This window comes from Accipiter gentilis, chromosome 8 (assembly GCF_929443795.1).
Source record: "Accipiter gentilis chromosome 8, bAccGen1.1, whole genome shotgun sequence".
NCBI lineage: Eukaryota > Metazoa > Chordata > Aves > Accipitriformes > Accipitridae > Astur > Astur gentilis.
This window is the reverse complement of record NC_064887.1, coordinates 19,429,630-19,451,317: the sequence shown is the minus strand read 5'-3', so window position 1 is coordinate 19,451,317 and position 21,688 is coordinate 19,429,630. Positions and strand designations below refer to the sequence as shown.

Below are 21,688 nucleotides of genomic sequence, written 5' to 3'. Positions count from 1 at the left end.
TGTTAGGAGTAAAATGTCCATCCTGTGTCTGGGACCAGGTCAAGACCTGTGAATACATATTCTGAAAACGTTCTCCTCTTTCACTGACAGAAGCTAGTAAAGAGTCACTAACTCAGGCCCCATACAACTCTGTGATCTAAATGACATTGCACGTGCTGCAAAATGCATCATCTCTCAGTATAGCTAAGGGGAAGCCGGAGGAGACTTTAATAGAGTGCAATTCTTTTTATGAGCAATATTAGTAAGATATGACAGACTCCTTGGCAGACTGCAGGAGGTGAGAAAGGGCCACAATCTGAAGACCTGTCTGCGAGGGGTTGCCCAGGTCCTCAGTAGCATTTCCTTGTACACTTCTGGCTTCCACTAAATATTAAAGTTTTATTAGAATTTCCAAAAAATTAAATGTTCTGTTGTAATCTTTCTGGAAATGATGCAACACTCGATCATCATCTTAGAGCAATCGTAACACTCATTCTACCCCATCTACGTTCTTCCACATCCTCTCCTAAAAGGGGACTGAGAGAAGTTGTTCAAAATCTGAAGATCATGAGCTTGCAAGAACCTTAAAATAAACTGAAGTCCACAGGAGTTTTATTCATGATTTCACTAGAATAATATTAGAAATAAAATCTACTCTATTTTCGGATCAAATATAATTCATTTGTTTAGGGGTATACCCTTAGAAAGCAAACGTAAAGAGACTTATAATTGCCTTATACTGATTGCTACCAAGACTGCCTGCTACTTGTATAACATTTTAAAGCAATTGTAAAACCATCATTAGGTATGTAAACGTTTAGAGCTCATCATACGTGGAGAGACCAGCAACATATTTTAACTTCCGATCAAAAGAGTCACCGTTTCCTTAAATGTACAGAAACTACTTGAAAAATTCATAAGATCTGTTTCACAAATTACCAATTCAACCATAAGAATATATAGTAAAAATGACAAAAGATTTGTTCTTATAGTTGATAAAAGATTTATGCCAAGGCATTCAAGTAAAGTTACTTTCTGTGTTCTGATTTAATGAATCATTTGAGCGGTATCTGGCTGGGTGACACAGATGTAAGGCTCGCTGAAGCCTACTCTAATGCCTGCTGGTATAGTCTTCCTTGGGACAGGAAAGCCAGAACAATGTGTCAGACTGAAGTAATATCAAGGAAAGTAAGTGCAGTACTGGGGATGCTATGAGGTTGGCCCACAACACTTCTTGACCTGTGAATGTCTGTAAGTACTCCTCTGTCCTACAGGCTCCAGTGACCCAGGAAGCCCAAAAGAAATAGCAGCAGTGCGGTAATAAACAGTCTCTGGAATAAGATTTTTGCAGTCTTGTAATTCAAGCTGAAAGACATACAAAGACTGCTTGATGGTTTAACCCTACTGAAAGGCAGGGCCTGACACTGTGTGAAACCACCAGTGATTTCTTAAAAGGTGAACTAATGTTAAATGTTTAATATGAATTTGTGAGAGAACTGTTTTATGCAGTACAAAGTTCATATCTTTAACTTCAGAAATGTACATTAATTTGGAAAATATAAATTAAAGAAGTTACTTGATGCATATGACTACAGCTTTTATAGATCATGCCTCTGTGTAGAAGTTTACTGAAAGACACTATAATAAAATCAGACTTCCCATCAGGAAAACCCTTGGAAAGAATTTAATTCCACAGTAAGTAGAAAACAGCTAACAAGGACTATAGGCACTGTAGTATCATAATCTTAAGCAATAAAGCTAATCCTCATAAAAATAAAATACTGGGTCCCAATATTCCTTTCAGAAATTTGGGAGCTGCTAAGAAAGCTTTCCCCTCTCAAAGTTAAGATTGCTAGAATATTCAAATGAACATATTTAGAAGCATACCATATCTTTATGGAAATAATTTGACTTTAATAATGAAAATGAAATCTTTTAAGAAATTAGAAATAAAATGAGAAATGAAAAGTGTGACAGTTATGCCAAATCCAAATAATACAATACAAATGTCATTTTGTCCTACTGTCAGAGAGGGGAAGAATGTCTGTTAGCAGCAAATGGAAGAGAGTAAAGCATACTCCTCCTTCACCCCACCAACCCTCTTTAAAAACCCCTAAAGCTTAACTTTTCTTTTTTTAACATAACGTTAAGTTTGTCCATTGTTAACATGTTGTTGTAAGTGGGACAATACTGTTTTGTCAAGATAATTTAGTTATTTTCATGAAAAAAATATTTCTGTTGATTCCCCAGTTAATTTAAAGAAATCTTTTCCTCCTTTTATCTGAAAATTAAATCTTGTCTCAATAGGCTTGTTAAGACAGTTGTGTATGACAATATTTGACATTAAAGGGTACTTACACAGATAACAAAACAATAGCAATTAGAGTCCATTCAGGCATTTTGTGAATAATATTTCTGTTTGTTAACCTGAAAAATAATAATAAAAAAAATCAGAACATTTCTGAGTAAAATTAAACAGATTTTAACTACAGAATTTTGATTTAAGTCTACCATTGAAAGACTTAATACACTGAGTTACAATGTAGCAGTTAAGATGTATCTAAGCAATTCACCAACTTGCAGACTTCTCTCTCATCTTACCCTGTAATGGACTAATTGCATAATTCCCAATATGTCTCTTTTTTCTACATGAAAGTGGGATGGGGAAGATTGAACAGAAGCTAATTTTTTGAATTATCTCACAAATAGTCCTGGCTGCTGTGAAGGCTCAGCTCTCACTCATATCCACTGGGAAATTCCCAGGAACTGCACATGCGTTTCTGAAAAGATGGGTTGTCTTACACTTAGTTTCTCCCCTGTTGGCTTCAGATCCAGATTTGCTGTAAAAGCTAATGTTGCAGAAACAGACTGGATTTTATAAGATACTGGAGACAATCCTCTGATGATTCTTGTTTTTAAAATGGAAACTTGGAATTCTAATTTATGCCATGGGACCCAGTGCAGGTATCAGAGCAAGAAAATGAGGTGTGAATCAAGAAACACATGGGTGCTCAACAAAAGTGCTGCTGATTTTATACCTGCTGACCCATTTGGCTGAACTTTGTAATAAGCCAGATCTGCTTTAAGGCACATGTTAATCTGACTTAAAACAATTCATATATGAATTGCTATGGCTGAATTTCGGCATGACCCATGGTGTTGAAGACAAGCAATTTCATGGAAAAGTCACAGCTAAAAACAAAGCTGTGGCTATACAGGCACCCAAAAAGGCTAGCAGAATTAATATTATTCAGACAGACAGCACCATCCAACAGAAATACTGAGGGGCAAGTGCCTCCCCATGTTTGGGGGAATGATCCCTTCTTGCTCTCAGCTTCCATTCTATGCAGACTTGTATAAATTCAGATCCAGAATGAAGCTACCCTGTCATTCATACCCACTTCTACACACACTAGTGAAGATGGGAGGTTGCTTAAAATTAAATACCTGGCAACAAATTCAAATCTAGGCTTTTCTTCCTCAGTAAGATTTTTTTTTTTTAAATTTCTTTGGGCAAGTATACAGAAGTATTTGTATTTGTACTTGCAATTGTTAAATTAATAAAATTCAATTTTATTTAAGGATAGTAACGATTAAAGCAATATTATCCTAGTTTTCTCCTCGAATCTCCAAGTCTTCCAACCAAAATAAGATTTTGAAGCAATGATTATTCAAATAGTGTCTCCACAGCCTGAGTTTTGTTAAATGATGAAAGGAAAAGCAATGTTTTGTACTACATGTACAGGAATTGTCATGTCAAACTAGAAACAATAGTTCCAGCAAATACAGATTATTTTTGTTATTAAAAGATTCATGTTTACCAATTACTATTTTAAATAGCTGGCAACAAAGCTTGTACCTGGTAAACTGTTACATTTTTCTAGAACAAGAGACAAAACAAAGACTGAACATCTTGACTCAACACTGATGACAGTGGTAAATACTACCAACAAATGCCTGATGGAATCATCTTGACAGGCAATTCATATGTAACGTTCCAGTTAATCTGCTATGATGAGACACAATGGAAGAGACAGCTCTAAGCCACCTGGGAAAACTCTGTCAAATAGAGAAAGCAGCTTTATTTCAATGCTCTACAAGGAGTTATTATTGATTAGAGCACAGGAAGGTGTCATTCTTGTACACAAACTGAGAGATGCAGTTATTTGTGTCAATTAACTCTTATTCAATGTTAGTATTGATTGGCAAGGTCTGAACACTAGTCATTGCCATCAATATGCTATTTATGAAGGAGGTAGTCAAAAGACACAGATAACCAGCAGGATACAGCAGTATGGATCTGCTGATGTACTACTGTCACTGGACTGGATGAACAGTCAGGCTTCCACAATGAGTAACCTTTCAGTACAACACCTGTCCTAAAACACTTGTGCACCTGAAAAAAAAAAACATTTCAGGCAGATCAGACTAAAGCTAGCAACCTACAGGTGTGAAGCCTTAAATAATAAGGAGCAGTGGAAGGGCAGTCACTTTCAAAAACAAGCTGTGTGTCAACACCAAGGCCTCTGAAGAGCAAAGCTTTCAGAAAACAGGGAAGTGCAAGTCCTCTGTAAAAATGGTTCATTAATTCTTTGTCTTGACTCTAGCCAAAACTGTAACTTCAGAACAATCCATGAGAGAGGTCACTAGATTTCTGTCATAAACATATAATGTGGAAATGTTAAAACTGTACAAAACTTCATATACATGATTTGAGTTTTAGAGTGAAATATTTTCTGTTAAAGAGTTTGGATAAATTCTCCCTCACCTACCCAAAGGGAAAAAAAACCCCAAAAACAACATGCAACTTTCCAAAACAGAACACCTCTACTTTCTTGGCCTCTGTGGGGCAGGATAGCTAAGCCAAGAAGTTGGATGATCCCAAACAGCTGCGTGGGTTGCTTAGTTGCTAGTTTGTGCATGTTGTGGTTCAACCCAGCAAGATTCACTGCAGCTGGACTGGACTGCTTCCACCATCTAGTAGGCAGCTGGAGTTTTAATACTCTATGAAGGAGCTCAGACTGAGCAGATGGATCCAAGTGGCAGAAGCTGACAGGATAAAGGACTAAAGAGTAAGATGCATAAAAATTCCATCCCAAATGACCTCCCAATAACTGACTAGTACCCAGCCTGCAAAGAAAGTGAACTCTGATAGTGAAGTTGTAGGAATACAGTGGAGTCCAAGGTTAAAGTAACCAGTAAATAAAAAAAGTAAACCCAAAAATGGCAGCAAAAGACCATACACAGTTGGTTCTACTTCTTTTCCTCTAGTTATCTTCCTATTTAATTACCATCAGCTGTGAATTTTGCTAGCAGAACTCCATTAGCAAATGATGGCCTGATTTGTAAACAGTGCCTGCTGTGACAGCCGATTTAAGCACATCCCTTAGGTACCTGTGCAAGAACTAGGACAGGGACTGCAACAGACTTGAAGGAAAGAAACTCAGCAATGCAGGAGCTCACCACCCTTTCCTCAGCAGGATTACATTTCCTGGGATTTCTAGGAAACAATTTGATAAAAGTAACACTGTCCAACAGGGAATGGCAGATGGACACCAGGATTATTATGCTAAATAGTAATCCCCTAATAGAACCCTAGCATCTGGATACTATGAACGCGATGCAAGTAAATGTAACTGGTTAATATAAATCAATCTTTAAAAATTATATTTTTCTTTATACCTATTGATAAATTATAGACTTGAGTGTTATTTCCTTTTCTAGAAATTTGTTTATCCTTACAATGAGAATATACTTGTCATCTATGAGCTCATTTTTTAACATGTTGCTATGAATTTGACTAATAACTTAGTAGCTATGAGTTATTGCTACTAATTGTACATTTGGTGAAATAAACATTCCTTTGAACAGGTCCATGCTTGCTGTCTTTCAGTTTTACCTAGTAAGTCCATGTTCTTACACTGGGAGAAAAAGAAAAAAATGTGCCCCAAATGGAGAAGATTGTCTTTTTTTTTTTTCCATTTTACAATTTATCTTTGTTGCAAAGTGAAGTCATTAGCATCTTTGCAAATGAAGCAGCTTTTTTGTTCACACATTGAGATTCCCAGGTGTAGGCATATGTAACTTCCGTTCAAGAATCTGACCTGTTAAGTTTGGCCATTTGCCTATTCTGCAATGCAGAAAGCTGACTTCTGGGATTAGGACATAAAGTTGTAGCTTTAGGGGACCCCAGCTATCTACAGTTTTTCCAAAACTTGCACTAAGATGAGCAAAGTTTAACTAACCACGTCAACACAGGCAAATACTAAAGCATAGATCATTTTTCTTCAGGCTTCAATGAGACCAATTTAACCATAAAAGACAGCTTCTCTACCCCCTGAAAAAGAGCAACATATTTATGTACTGTAGTATAATTTAGTTTGATGAGTTACTATTATAACTTTAGGGTCTCTTCAAGAGAAGCCCATTTACTTGAGAAAAGGTCATTAACATTCTGGTACTTACACATTTCTGTACATAACCTTGTCTACGACAAAGTATTGCTGATTGACTTGAAATCCAGAACCTAAAATTCCACTTAACAAGGCTAATACGTAAAAGCTTATTAGCAAGCATATACACTAGATAACATACACTCATGATACATATTTAAAAGCGAAAATATTCTTGGAAACAAGGTAAGACAAACCTGTAAAAAAAAGTCTTGAACACATCTTTAGGAAACAACTGCATCATATTCAATGACAGAGTTCAATGTCAACAATAAGCTCCATGAAAGGAATTAAAATACTTGCAACCACAACATTCAGATGAAGTTCTATATTCAGTATGGAATATTATGCTTAAAAAAACACACAACCATACATTCACAAACTTAATCATTAAGCCTCGATTTATATATAAATAACTAATTTTCTCTTGTTCTTTCAACAAAGCGCCCTTACACACTCTGGAGAATTATTTGACATCTCAGTTTTCGTAACAAAAGCTTACAGGCACTGAGGGACTTTGTTTGGGAAGAGCTCTAACCATTCTAAAATGTCTCTTGAGATCCCTCTAGTGCGTTTCCCAGCAGTGGTGATTGAATAAAATGCTGCCCAAAGGAGGCTGAACTGCAAGCGTTCCTTTAAAAAACCAATGGAGCTGAAAATCGTTGTTGCTTAGTTCACCACATGCTCTTTTACCCTTCTCCAGCTAAGCTCTACTACAGCCATGTGTTTTATCTCCTACCCTCTTTGGCAAGTTCTTCAGCCTGAAATATTTCCAGTACAAAAAGCAGGAAAGAGCACTAGCATTTGTCAGTGCTCCCTCCATAGTCATTAAGCATTTTAACCACATTAACAAAGAAAGTAACCTTTAAATTTCTATACCCTGCAAACATAAACACCATTTAAAATTTATCCCGGGTCCCCCTGCTAAAGCATGTAACCTAAAATCAGAGAGACCACTCATATTAAGTGAATTCAAACCTATGTACAGAACTGGAGATTCAAACCTACACCTTCATCTTAATATCCATGAGCTAGCTTTTGTGTATCAACAGACCCTTCCATATCAGAAATGCAAGAAGGATTAAGGGCCCAAAGGTTTTTATTGCTTCCCTATCTCCTGTATTTTTGCATTGTTTGACTATCAGTGACAATAGAACTCCATTTATTTTGAGATATATATATATATATATATATATATATATAAAGGTACTTACAAATTCTTGTGTAGTGCCCATAATTGTCTTCAACCATCGTCCGCCCAAAATACTGAATTTCAAAGCAATTTATCTGGAATCTTCACACTAAGAGAGCCCCAAGAACTGGCTACCATTACCTTCAACTTACTTCCTAACAAAAAAGACTTAAAAATAAACTCATGAAGTGTTACCTGAGGCATCAGAAATAGATCAGGGAGACTTTTAAAATATTGCTACAGGAGCCAGGTATTGGGATCAAAGTCCAAGTTAATTAGACTTGGTTCCATTCTGTAAATCCACAGATGTATACATATATATGTTTTTAGAAGTCCATTTTGGCTTCAAGGCTCCTTTGCTATAAACCACTTTTTAAACTTCATATTCAGGCCACATTGGTTTTGAATAGCAAAAATAATTTAAAGTAGACGTTCTGCTTTTGAGAACCTCCAGGACTTCTTACATAATCAACTATACAAAAGTAGATTGAAAGAGACCAAATGTAGTTTTTCCAGTTCTATCAATCCAAAAGCTAAATTGACTATTAGGCATTTAGACTGCAGAGCAACAAACCTGTTTTAAGGCACAAAGGTCTTTTTTAATAGTAACTACACATACAGCATATACCTGCTGCTCCAATGTAACCAAAAACTTCTTTCCCTGGTTTCATTGTTGTTGTTGTTAAAATAAAAGATTAATCACAACTTAAGACTGCAACTACAGAATCATGTTCAAACACTAATAATTCTGTTAAATAAAAAAGATCATGCACAGAGTCACCAGAAAGGAAGAGTGTCTTTCGTAGTAAGAAATCCTGCTTATAGAGATCTGTGTTTTAGTGCTGTCCTTCCGGGCATGAGATAAATCATAAGGAATCAGGTAGAGCTGGGTTTCTATTCACCAGAGCCTAGATTCCTTGTGGCAAACGCCACATAAATGAAATTTGGAAAATTTACATGTAAACCTCATGCAGGTTGGGGATGGGGGGGGGGGGGGAGGGGGGAAATTTCAAGAGCAAAAATGTACATAGAGCTAGAAACCATTGTTGCTCCTTTTCCTGACAATACCTCAAGATGCAGGACATGACTAGGTCCAAGTTATGAGAGCTGTGTCCTAAAGAAAAGCTAAAAATATTCAGAGGTACAACCATTCTGTTTTCCCTTCTTCTTTATCCTAGTGTTTCCAAATACTGCCTTTAGTGCTTCTGACTGAAGCAGAAGCTTCATTTGTGTTGATGAAGTGTCTGCTAGATCTACTTGCCCTTGAAATTGGGAACGAGACAGGTCAAACTGGACCTTCTTCCTGGCTCTAGAAGTTAGTGGTAACAACTATTAATCACATTAAAACCATTTAGCCTGGCTGTAGGGAGCCAGAGCAAAAGAAAGTGACAGATCTCAGAAACTCAGGCTTAATAGGAGGTGACGAGGTAGCAGAACCTTTAAAAGACTCACCATCCTCCTCCAGAGACCACTGGCCTAGTTTTTAAAAATCTACAAATACTCCTGGTGACCTAGCCACTGTCAGGAGGAGGGAAAGGGTTGACTTGTTAGTCCACAGGGAATGTGACATTACCTACATGAACACACAGCTAGAAAAGGGCAAATCTGCGATGGGGCACTCTCTGTGCCCAAACCACAAATCATTCAACAGCATTGATTAATTAATCAATCAAGAAGAATCTTTAAATAAAGACCAATACTCACTGGAAAGTTTTGACAAGGTTTTTTAGCTCTGTGTAAACATCACCTGGAGTAATCTGAAGAGGGCCCAAAACGGCAGGTAATCTAGAATGCAAAACACACTGGTCAATATACATTTTCTCTCTTTCTCATCTCAAGTAGTACTTCCACCAAAGCTCATGGAAGTTAATAAAAAGAGATTGATTTTTGTGTAGCAGATCAGGCCAGCAGTTTACATTTCAGATTCCTCTGAGTGGTGTTTGGGCAACACCTTCACTTTACGACAGCTTGTTTTTAAAAATAAGCAGCTCTAGTTCAGTGTGAAGAAGAAATGAAATGTAGTTTTACATGCATACTCTTTTATCAACTTCACATTTCAGTTCTGACAAGACATTCATCATCAAAGTGTTTACATTACGAGGATTAGAATTCCAGGCCTCATAAATGTTTCAAATATTTCTATTTACCTGGTTCAAAAATAACAGTATAAAAGGAAACTACATGTCTAAATGAGGTTTGCACAGAGAATGTATCTGCTAACCTCAGACTCACATAGATGCAACAGAAATAACATTCCACTGCAAGCCTGATAGTTGGAATTAAGATGACAGTAGGGTAATTAGAAAATTTCAAAAGAGAAAAAAAAAAAGAAAAATAAATAAAAAAAAGACAGATTTCCTCCCTACTTGACTGCGTAAAAATTGAAGCACACAACAAACCACACATACTGTTTAACTAGTTGTCAGTATCCCCAAAATGCTGGAAACAACATGCATTGTTTTTCACATTTGGGATTTAACTTTTGCCTCTCTTTACTGGCTTAATAGTTAATATCCTCTTGCATTTGAATATCCAGTTATTTACATTTATATGCATGGTGCATCAATGTTGCTGGGAAAATCAAGATTTCTATTCTCCTTTACATCGCTGCATGTTTTACAAAAACTGAACACAGGACTCTTATGATGTTGGGCATACTCATATTCCTGCTGACTTCATGTGAACACACTAACAAGTCATTGCTTTATCAAAATGAAAATTGTCTCTCTTACTTCAGTGTGACATGACTACTGCATCACCTCATGAAATTTAAAATGATCAACTAAAGAAGGGGATAGTCCAGGACAAAACCTCCGAAGAAACAAAGAAAAAAAAATTCGGTCTTTCTTATCCTCTATTCATGGAGTACCTGACTTTTAAGTTCAACAGAAATTTTGCTAGAAGCTAAAAATGACTGACAAACTTGTGGAAAAATTCGAAGCAGCAGAGAAACTGCTTTACCATATAGTAGTATTCCTTGGACTCTGTAACGTTGACACTTACAGAAAGATCAGAGATAGCCACCTTTCTTGCAGCATGGTTTGATTCCATGTTTGTGGCCTGTCTCAGGCCTGTTGCAGGTAGAGAGAAGCAGAACGGAGTGGTTTTTTTGGGTTTTGGGGGAGTTTCAGTTGTGGGGGTTCTTATTTAAAAAAAAAAAAGATTCTGCAAAAACTAGTTTGGCTAGCTAAAACAAACTACAACCATATAAAAGCAAAATACCTCTGACAAAAACACCACAATCATGGCCTTCAAACCCTTGTTTATCTGCACTGCCTTGACAACAGGAGTATTTTCAAGGTCCTCTCAACTTTGACAATTTAATAATTTTAACAGGTACAGCAGAGATGCCTTAATCTCTTTTCTGGGACTCCAAAGCCCTTTTATGTATGTGAAAAATGTCTGGTGTTTGTAAAGTTTTAAGATTCAATTCTGAGGGCCTTATATGGTTGTAGCTAGAGGCATACTGATACCAGCCATCCAAACATGGACTAGAAACTCTCTTAATAAGACCTTTGCCTAAACTGTTAAGAGGTCTGAAAACACAGCTTCCTTCTGTGTAATTTGTTTACCAGTAGCAGTATGCTTAATATACAGGACAAATATTTGCACTCCTCCCAATCAACGTCAAGTTTTTCAGTTTAGACTTGAGAAGTTGGTATATACAGCTAGTTAAATATTTCATATTTTATGTACATCAGAATCTGCTTTTAGACAACTTACAAGAATCCAAATAGCTTAGACTATTTCCAGATAACTGAGGGAAAGGATGATGATAATTAAAGAGTTTGCTGTGGAATTTTTTTTTTAAGCACATATTCTCATTTTAAGCTCCATGTGTTATACCAGCATTTAGATCCAAAAACCATAGAAATTTTCAGTGTAATGGCACAATTGTATTGACTTCTGCCAACTACGGAAGAGTGGGAACATGGTGCCATGCCAGCCTGGAATGCTGTCAACTACAAGCTTCAATGCTTGTAGGAAGGGACAGTTTTCTTCTAGAGAAGACCTTAGTAGTGAGGTTCTGACATCTACCTCAGCAGGCTGTGCAAACTGACATTTGCAACTGGACTGCAGATGACTGTCTCAGAAATAAGTAAGTTCTTTAGGGCAGTAATGGGTGTAAGTTATGAATAAGGCCACCTAAAAAAAGCCAGAATGTCCTTGGACAGTGTCTTACTTAAAATAATAATGAATGAGCATCAACTTCAGCTTGACTTATACCAAAGTAAAGGATACTTACGCTTTTCTCAGTTTTTCAAGGACGATTCGCTTTCTAATCTGCATTTGTGCATTTGAATCAACAAGTGGGAAGGTGAGATCTTCCTGTTGATCATCCTGTATTAGACAAAAAAACTTTAACAGCTATAACCTAGTATTTAATTAAAAGTCAATGCATCAAAATAGTCACAGGTCATCAATAAATGTTTAAACATAAGAAAACTCTTCTCTCTGAATAGAAAAAACCCCCAACCAGTAATTTCTTAATGGACAGAAGTTTGCTCAATCTGACCCAACATACAGTGTGCAGCTAACCTACTTTTCCCCTTCCCTGTGCTAGATACTTATTCACTTATGATGACAGAAACAAAGAGCTTGTAATAATTATCTGAAGGCAGGCTTTATACAGCCTCAACACTATTCCAATGGACACTTACTTTGTCTTTGTTTGGATGTTCCTCTGCTTGCGCTTGTGTCACCACCTCTTCAGCCAAGATGCACTTTCCTTTATAGAACTCTTTTACTCGGAGTTCTAGGAACTCTGTTTCTTCTTTTAACTTTTCGTAGCTAGGCACAGGCTTAACTATTCCACCTGGGCTTGTGAAAGGTAAAGAATAGTTCAAACTGTTTTCAGACTCCCCTATAGCAACACTGTTAAGATCATCAGCTGTATCTAAGTCATCCTCATCAAGTTCTTCACCCTCCTGGTTGGCAGTTGATATGGACTCTGATGAACACGAAGAAGTATAGTTTGGGCCATAGAGAAATTTTAAAGTTTCCTCAGTTCTCCATTCCGTAAGTGTTTTCTTAAGCACTTCTAACAAACTGCCTTTGGAATTAACTGGATGCCTCAGTTCAGGTTTTTGATGTTCTTTTGAGTTAGCTAGTGTTCTTTTAAGATGTTCTGCGCCTCTTTTGCTCACACCTAGAAAAACTATCTGTGAACCACAGGTATTTTCATAGTTTTCTGGAGCACTTGATTTCCCTAGAGTAGTATTTTTTGAAGGCTGTGCAGTTATTTTATTATGAACAGAGCCAGCATGGATTTCTTCCTGAGCATCTAATGTACAATTAGACAGTCCTTCAGTGGCTTCTACCACATCTGAGTCTTCAGTTTTAGGGCTGGAATAGACTTTCAGAGCATGCTCCTTTTTGAGGATGATGCTTCTGTGCAATTGCTGTGCAAAATTGGCTGAACTTGACTGACTTCCTGATAGGACAGAAGAAACAAATTCTTGTTCAGTATCACTACTGCTGTCAGTGGCTGTGTCATGAGAACCAGATTCACATGGATTTGAAGATGTCCTAGGATTTTCAATGTCAGATGTTTTAATTACTTCATCACGTAGTTTCACCTCTTCTCCAGACTGTCCACTGTAACAGAAAACACAAGCCATCAATGAAATAACAAATGGGCCTTACCTGTAATAGCTTTTCATTCTCGTGTAAGAAAGATAAATAAAGCATTTTTCCCTTATAGTAGAAGTGTACTTTTTTGCTTCAAGAATCATATCTGCTCTTCTAAAAGTCTTCTTGAACTCAGAGAGTTGTAATGTTCTGCGGTCAAAATGACAAGTACAGACGCTATTTACAGAAGTGAGTTCTCAGTTGCTTATTGGCAGTTAGAAAAGAATAGTAGACAAGATATTATTAAAGACAATAAAATAATGTCAGACTTAGCAAGTTCAATAGTGCAATTTTAAAATTAAGATAGGCATCTTAACATATATGGGAATATTGTACCCTAAAATCAGGGGGACAGCAGAGCTGTTTTTAGCATATGTAAGTTTGCCACCTAATGGCCACGTGTTGCAAAAGAAAACAAACAAAAAGTCACAATACACAGCAAGGTACAGAGAGATGACAGAGCAGCGTTTCATTTTAGCTGATATAGATGTTTTAGATTAAGAAGTACAGAAGCTTTCATCACATATAATTGGTACTATTTTCTTTATAAAGAATAGATGGTATAAAATTTGCAAAGTACAAACAGTGTATTTGTTTCAGATTTCAACAGGCTCAATTAAGACATACAGGCCAAGAGCAGCTGTACACTAAATCATACAGATCAAATATGCTGGTTTAGAATCACAAAGGACAAAACTAAACAAGAGAAATAACCCTTTGTGTAGGTTCTAACAAGGTCTTTTCTATAAGACAGGAAATCAAAGATTCCCCTTTCACCTGATATGATGTTAATATTGCTAACTATAAGTGCATATAACAAGAAAAATTACTGTTCAGTGTACCTCTGTCCCTCCTTCAGCAGCTCTATGTCTGGTGGTCTGCAAAAAGAAGACACAGAATGAAGATTTTCCTGCTAAATCAATACTCTTGAAATACACATTAATACAGAAAATACATACTTGAGTTTAGAAGGGACATTTGAGGACCTTCTAGTCCAAACCCTGCTGTTCAAAGCAGGATTAGCGAAAGCAGGTTTATACATACATGTTCACAGAGTGTGACTCGTGCCTCCAGCACAATGCTGTTACGTTGAACAACATTTAACAGACTCAACAGGTCACACAAACGTTAAGTCAGAAAGGACCTCCAGAAGTCTCTACTCTCACCTCCTACTTGTAATGCAATTGTCACCAGCACTAGATCAGGTCATGATGTTTAAATCTTGAAAACCTCCAAAGATGGAGATTTCAAAACATTGAGTATCCTGTTTCATTCCACCATAACCCTAGTGCAATTTTTTTTCCTAATGTCCAACCTGAACCATCCATGTGATAATTTGTGGCCATCACCTCTTGTTAAGTTTTCTGCCATCAACCATGAATAGTTTGGCTCTGTAATCTTTGTAACTTTTTTTCAAGTAGTTGTAGACTGTTTTCAGATCACCCTTTGGTTTCTTCTTCAACAAAGTAAACATGCCAAGATCCTCATAGGTCACAAAGTTCCAATAGTAAAAAAATCCTGGGCTGTTTATAGGAAAATGTTCCAGATTAATGAAAAAAACCCAACCAAACCCCCAATATTCAGGATATCTTTACTTATTTAAAATTTTACTTTGTTAAAAATTAGGATTAAGTTATACTGCTTTAAGAAAATGGAGTTCAAAGGTTTCCAGAAACTCTAAGAAACATTACTGAACAAATTCTGATGGGTTTCTTGCCAAAGCTCTGCTTGCAGTTAATCTGCTTCAATTCAGTTATGAGACAGCACCACAATGATATTCATTTTATCCAATGCTAAACGTTGAAATCCTCACCCACCTGTCCTATGAATGAAAGAAAACCTTTTAAGCATGCACTAAATCCAAGTCAATGCACTAACACCTCTCAGACAGTGTATAAAAACCCCCACAGGTTTAAAAAGATGAAAGCTGCACCACTCATATGAATGAATTGAGTCTGGGAACTAAAGGTCATAACATACAATTATTTAAATTATTAACTCCATATAACTCCTCTTCAGAGTTTTAAGTGAAGGTTGTACCCTTTTGTTTCAAAAGAATTTCAGGTATCCTAATGTGTAAACATGTATCAGTGTGTACACATGTATGTGGTTGTGCAAACAGATATACCTAGCCATAAACTATCTGCGGTTTTGTTTGGTTTTTTTTTGAAAACCACCACACAGCATAAATAATTAACTACGTCAGGCATATCAGAACTATACACTTTCTATGTTAAGAATAAAGGGAGAATTTAGAAATACTTTCTTTAAAGACAGCAAAACAATAGCACAAAAATACTGGTAAACTTACTTAAAACATTTAATGGAGAGACTAGTTTTACCTACTAGAATCCCTCAGACCAGATCAGGCTGCTCTAAATCTCTTCTCTCATTGACCAGGTATTTCATATGACTGATCTGAACTGTGAAAATGAGCTCACACATGTAATTTCAGCTAGTTCCTTTTGTTGAAAACCAGGAGACTATAAGAAGTAGTGTCTTGGAGAACAAAAGCTGAATAAATTCAGCTGAACAATCTCTAGGCAAGTATTTATTGTTAAACAGTGACACCCATTGGCTCAATTCATTATTTGCAAGCCTATGTTTCCTAAGCTAGGAAGAACATGGACTGCATCACATTGTTCCAAAACGCGTATTGCAGTAACAACAGGAAATGGGCAATCTGAAATTTAGACAGGATAAAGAATCTCTTCATGTTATAGTCAGTATAGTTCAGGTGCACACATTCACAGTCTAGCCTTAAGACCAATGCCAAGTGCTGTGCTAAAATTAGCAAATCTCTTGTAACAGGATGAATTCATCCTGTACATTATATGGTTTGTAAAAATCCAGTCCTAATAAATACATTTTTAAGTTAACAGGAGTTGACTATTATTTATGACTAGTCTGCCCCCTAAATTATCATGGTCATGTCTACTAAGTAGTCATGAGTAGTACTGACTCATGTCAATTATTGTAATCAATATGGCAAGAACACTTTTTAAAACAAACTCCATGCTAAGCTAACATGTTCATATCAGTTACCTCTGCTACAGCTGAATGATTTTGATGTACTGCAGCTAATTAATTAGCATTGCAGCTTGGATAGAGAAAATAATATTCTCAAAAGGAGCAATGAATGTATAAGATTACACTTACTTTTCTTCTTCTCGCATCCATACCGGACTTTTGGAAATTTGGGCTTCAAAGTATTTAGATGCTCTATAGCAAAAGTTGCTGCAAAAGCACTGGAAATAAGATAGAAAGCAAGAAAATATGACTAAAGACAACTTTAATACTCACAAAAAGGTACAAAAGTCATTGTTTTTTATGCCCGTAAGATTAAGTACCAATTCATTTTTCTTTTTAAGCCTATGACCAGGTTTTTAATTCACCTGAGACACCAAACCTATCAAATAGGTCTATCCCATTCCCCACAAGCCACTTATAGCTGCTTCTTTTTTCCCCACTTTTCTGCTTTTTGCACTTTAATTACATACTAAGAAGTAAACCAGTGTTGGATTCTACTTAGCAATAATTTAAAAAAAAATCAAACCAACAAAACCCAGAACTGTTCAAAGAGCAATCCCTAACCCAACAAGATGGTCATACAGTTTAAAAGACATTCAATAAAATTCATTTATTTAATAACGAAAATTTTCGTTAGCAACAGAACTTGGATATTTTGCAATACTCAGAACACCACCTAAAATTTTGTAGCATCTTGAAAAAATAACTTGCACACTTGCATCACGGAACAAGACGAAACATCCCACTTCTTCTTGGAGTCTTACCTGGTAAAAGAAATTTCCAGAATTTTGTGTATCCCAGAGTTGTAACCAGAGGAAAGGAAGGTATACTAGCATTGAAGTAACTTGTTGAAGAAATTTGTTCTGGAACTACAAACATTTATCCTACAATTTAGCGTCTAAGCACCTGTAGGTGATTGTATATACTGTGAGCAGGCAAAGACGACTTTTACGCAACCACACTCGTGAATATGCTTCAAGAAAGAAACAGACTTTGTGAAGAGATAGGTTTTATGTTGAAAAGTCCTCAAGAAGAACCCTAAAGGTAGTCACACTAAAGAATGCATAAGATGCAGTGAATGAAAAGGATGTGCACTTTGACCCTAAAGCTCATTGACTATACTGCAGCAAAATAGAGAACACTTCTTCACAAAAGTCTTTAATGGATCAGCTGTACCACATTCAAACTGCTATCCAAGTAAAACTTTCCATGTTATGTTTAAATTTAGAAAAGAAAATAAGTGGTTGTCTTTCTGAAGAGCATCTAGAAACTGAAATGCACAAAAAACTTCATATTCTAACAGCTCACAAAAATTATTTTCATAAGAACCAAACATCCTGGCTCTGAATCAAGCCACTATATGAATTCTGTTACAAAATGCATTTCTGATGTTGAGATAATATTAAACACATTTGAGAAATGGATTTATTACTATACCTTTCTTTCAGTGATATCATAAACTCTGTTCGTTTTTGTTGAAATTCTGTATTTCTGTTTTGGCACCTAAAACAATACGCTTTCATCAGCAAGACTGTTACTTCCATCATGACTTTACATAAAATTTCATTCTTAATTCACATATTTTAATTGGTGTAATATGTTCTGTTTTAAATGAATTGCATACTACAACCACCTTTTCTCTCAGTTCTTTTGATATTGTACCTTCTCAGATGTAAGAATGCCAATTTATCTTTAATCATTTACATCTCACTAACAGTAGAGGACAACTTCAGATCTACAGGAAAGCTAGTGCTGAACATAAAACAATGGAGTTGCCATGGTAGAAACTCCTCCACGTATAAGTATGTATAAGTGTTGCGCAGTTACAGACAGGTCCTTCTTTAATCCATATCGATTTATATGCATGTGAGACTGTACTGTCAGAGACCCCCACCATTACCCAGACAAACCCAGAGAGGAACTTACATAAAATATAATACAGTTTCTGTGTGAACTTCTGTGGGGGCATATGAATTTCAAAACAGTAAAATTTTTTGTACTTGAGTAGATTTTTTTCAGATACCAGAACTGGTATTACATCACAGGTTATCTAACTTGAGGTTATCTGCTTAAGCTCTGACATAACATACCTAAATAAGTGTGACTATGACTTTGAAGCAGGTAACATACATTTTTAGAGCAGATGCATATGCATTCACATAGTAATATCCCTGCATTGTATTATTTCTTCACTTCAATCCTTCTCAGAGATATGTGGTTACACTGAAGAGGGAACAAAATTAGAAAGCTTCTGCATGCACAAAGGAAGGCCATGAAGCCATACTTCATTCATCTTTATTACTGTCAAAGTAGGTGCTAACTGATTCTGTCATACAGTAATGGCTGTCAACTGATCAAATTTTACCTTTTACTTCAGAAGGATTATACTGAAATGGAATGATATGATGCCTGGCCCATTACTTGACAGTGTTTTAATCTATGTTTAATATTCTAAGTTTAAAATTAAAAAGAAAATGCAAGAGAATAAAAATTGTGAAGAGATTCTTATGGTAACAGCATTAATAAAAAGCAACTTACATTTTCCAGTTTATTTGGACATAGAGGATAACCACATAGTTTGATGATAGACCGTTCATCAACAATGTCTTTATAGTGAGATGGAGTAATAAATTTTCCCTAAAATGACAAGAAAATAGTTCAATAACTGGATAGTGGAAAATCTGTCATTTGTTGTACTCGAAACATCTCATAAGCAAATAAATATCTTTTAATTTTGTAACAGTTATCTAGTAAGTTTAATAAACACCGTTTAGCAACTACACAGTAAAAATGGTAAAAGGGTAAACAGGGAAAGAAGAAAGACATGGGCACTACTTTTTACATATACAAGAGCTTCATAATTTTGCTTCTAGCGTGGCACCGATTTTCATAATCTTCCTCTATTTACATGATTTGTACACCTATTTACCAGCCTATTTATAACCTTAAGAGGAGTAATCATCACACTATTCCAGCAGAACTGTCCTGCCAGATAAACTGTGGTGTATTATAGAGGCTTTGTCTAAATTCAGAGATGACGTGATGTAGACCTAACTTTTTATACTTCATCTATCAGTCCAGAACCACAGAGGCATAAACAAAGGCTGTGGTAATGTGAGGATTCATAATGCACACGGTCCTGTAAAACTAGGGCACGTTTTCACCGCAGAACCCTTGAAAATAAGGCAATCATCAGGAGAGCTGATGGGAGGGGGAATAAATGGTTTGTCTACTTTAAACTGCAACAAATTGTTCCAAGAACTTTTTAAAAAAAAAGTAAAAAAAAAGTTGAACACTAAGATACAAAGTAGTATAAAAACTTGCAACACCTACAGAATTCAGAAGGAACTCTTCAGTAATGTTCTCTTCCAGGAGCTGCTCAACAACACACAATGCTTTTTTCTCAAATTCAATCTTCTTTCTCATAGCAGCTTCCAGAGCTGCTTTCCTGTAACAGAACAGACACAGAGGGCAGATTTCCATAAACAACTCTCCAACTGTATCTTTATCTTTTTTCTGCAATACAGTAGTTTACATTTTTCTGCATTACACCATGTTGGCCAAACAAAGTAACAAGTAACTGGACTAGTAATTCTGTAATAACCACAAAGGAGTTTCCAACCTTGGTTTGCTTTAATTCCACTCCGGTCTGGAAAAGTATTGACTCTTATTGCATTGCGGTACTTCCATACAAGGTTACCCAACTCTTCTTGCAAGAGAGGAAAACCCAGAACTGGCTGGACAAACAGCCTGTGACAAACAATTTATTGAGTGTTGCCAGGAGAATGGGAGCTGGATGAGACATGAAGAGGAGGAAGAAAAAAGGACTGGGACAAGACTGAGTGTGAGGCTACAAAGTAAAGGAAGGAATAAATCAAATAAATACCACTACAGTATATTTCCTGAGTGTTCCTGAGTCTTGCCACTATTCTATTGTCAGCACAGAGGCTGTCAATGTACAGTCATTCTGCTGTCTTAACTTATAGAGGTCTATGCTATTCACCTGGAAGTCTAGCTCTATGACAGAATCAAATGAATATTCAGGTAATTGTCCATAGCAGAAAGTGTTTTTTTCCTCTCAAGTTTGTTTTTTAAAGTGAATAAACTAAAATGGCAGGTATGGAAAGAAATTAAGATGGCAAAAAGCAAGCACTATAAAGTAAGGAAATACACCTGCGGAGATTAGATTCATAAACTTTTTGCATATTATACATGCGCATGTTAGAAGTTACACAGCATCACTCCAAATAAGCCTGCATCACATTGCTGCTGGCAATCTCCTCTGAGAAAGCAAAAAAACATGAGAGGCAGAGAATGCAATTTCAAAGTGAGACAAAACAACATGAATGCCACATATTGTTAGAAATTATACCTTTGAGCAGCATCTTCATTCTTCAGAGAAGCTGAATGCTTGTTTCCTAGAAATCAAGCATACAAATGTAGAAATACAGAAATTAGTGTACTTTCTTCCTTTAGCAGCGGAAAATATTGGAAACTGAGAAATATTAAAACCTCTGAACTGTAAACACAATCAAAAGAATTGCTTAGAAACTTGCTTTTGGTGCCCGAGAGTGACTTCAGTAAGCCAGTAACCGTTCAGCAACTAGTTAGACATGCTTTTTTCTAAGTACCCGGACAGACAGGCCCAACTCTCTTCATAATCTCGTTCATCATGTTTTGTATACTCAGAAAGCTAAAGGAAAAATAATTCTGACAATAATTTTGTGCCAACCACACTCACCCTGGTTCTCCACTGGCTCTCCAGCCCAGCTTTACCCCTGCACATCCCACCGCTGGACTGGCCTAGGTCTCTGCCCGCCCTGACTCGGCTACCGACGTAGAGGACTCGGGCAGCCGCTCCCTCAAGACAAGGGCGACAGGGAGGGAACATAATGGACTGTTAAACCTAAAACACGAGGACGCGGTTTTCTGACCAGCTGCACGATCGCTGTCACGCGCGGCGCTCCTGACGCTCAGAGCCGGGCGGGCTGCCGGCGCTGCGGAAGCCGGCCGCGCAGCCCCCGCGCACCCAGAGGGGACAGCGGGGCGCCCGGCACCGCCTCGTCCGAGCCGCCGCCGCCGCCGCCAGCCGCCGCTCGCCGGCCCCGAACACACAGCCGGCCCGGCCCGGCCGAGGCCCACCGAGCTCGCTGCTGCGTGCCCGGCCCGCCGACCGCGGCCGGCCCGCCGCTCCCCCCGGTATAGCGAGTTGGGCGAGTCCGCTGTGCCGGCCTGAGGGCACAGGGAGAGCCTAAAGCGCCGGGCGGGGGGACCGGCGCGCGGAGCCTGTAACCTACCTGCGCGCCGCCGGCTGGGCTTCCCCGGCGCGCCGCCCTCCAGCTTCCCGGCCGCCATCATCGTGGCCACCTGCTCCCTCCCCCTGACCTCTCACCCGGGAGGCGGA

General features: G+C 37.4%; 1 protein-coding gene across 5 annotated transcripts in view; it reads right to left on the bottom strand.

The window, feature by feature from the left end:
• RPAP2 (RNA polymerase II associated protein 2) overlaps nt 1-21,659 on the bottom strand; it is a 49,267-nt gene extending 27,608 nt beyond the window's left edge. For 3 of the 5 annotated variants that reach the window (XR_007507025.1, XM_049808329.1, XM_049808331.1), the window contains exons 1-12: nt 21,582-21,659; nt 20,657-20,702; nt 19,618-19,732; nt 18,823-18,921; nt 17,722-17,787; nt 16,414-16,502; nt 14,604-14,777; nt 14,097-14,132; nt 12,285-13,221; nt 11,870-11,964; nt 9,328-9,408; nt 2,338-2,406 (exon numbers count right to left, since the gene is read on the bottom strand). Coding sequence is in view for 4 of the 5 variants with exons in the window: in XM_049808329.1 (XP_049664286.1) it covers nt 2,338-2,406; nt 9,328-9,408; nt 11,870-11,964; nt 12,285-13,221; nt 14,097-14,132; nt 14,604-14,777; nt 16,414-16,502; nt 17,722-17,787; nt 18,823-18,921; nt 19,618-19,732; nt 20,657-20,702; nt 21,582-21,642 (1,868 nt within the window). In the remaining variant the exon portion in view is untranslated. The remainder of the gene's footprint in view (nt 1-2,337; nt 2,407-9,327; nt 9,409-11,869; nt 11,965-12,284; nt 13,222-14,096; nt 14,133-14,603; nt 14,778-16,413; nt 16,503-17,721; nt 17,788-18,822; nt 18,922-19,617; nt 19,733-20,656; nt 20,703-21,581) is intronic. The other 2 variants (XM_049808330.1, XM_049808333.1) reach the window with 2 other exon arrangements.
• Between the last annotated feature and the right edge of the window lie 29 nt (nt 21,660-21,688).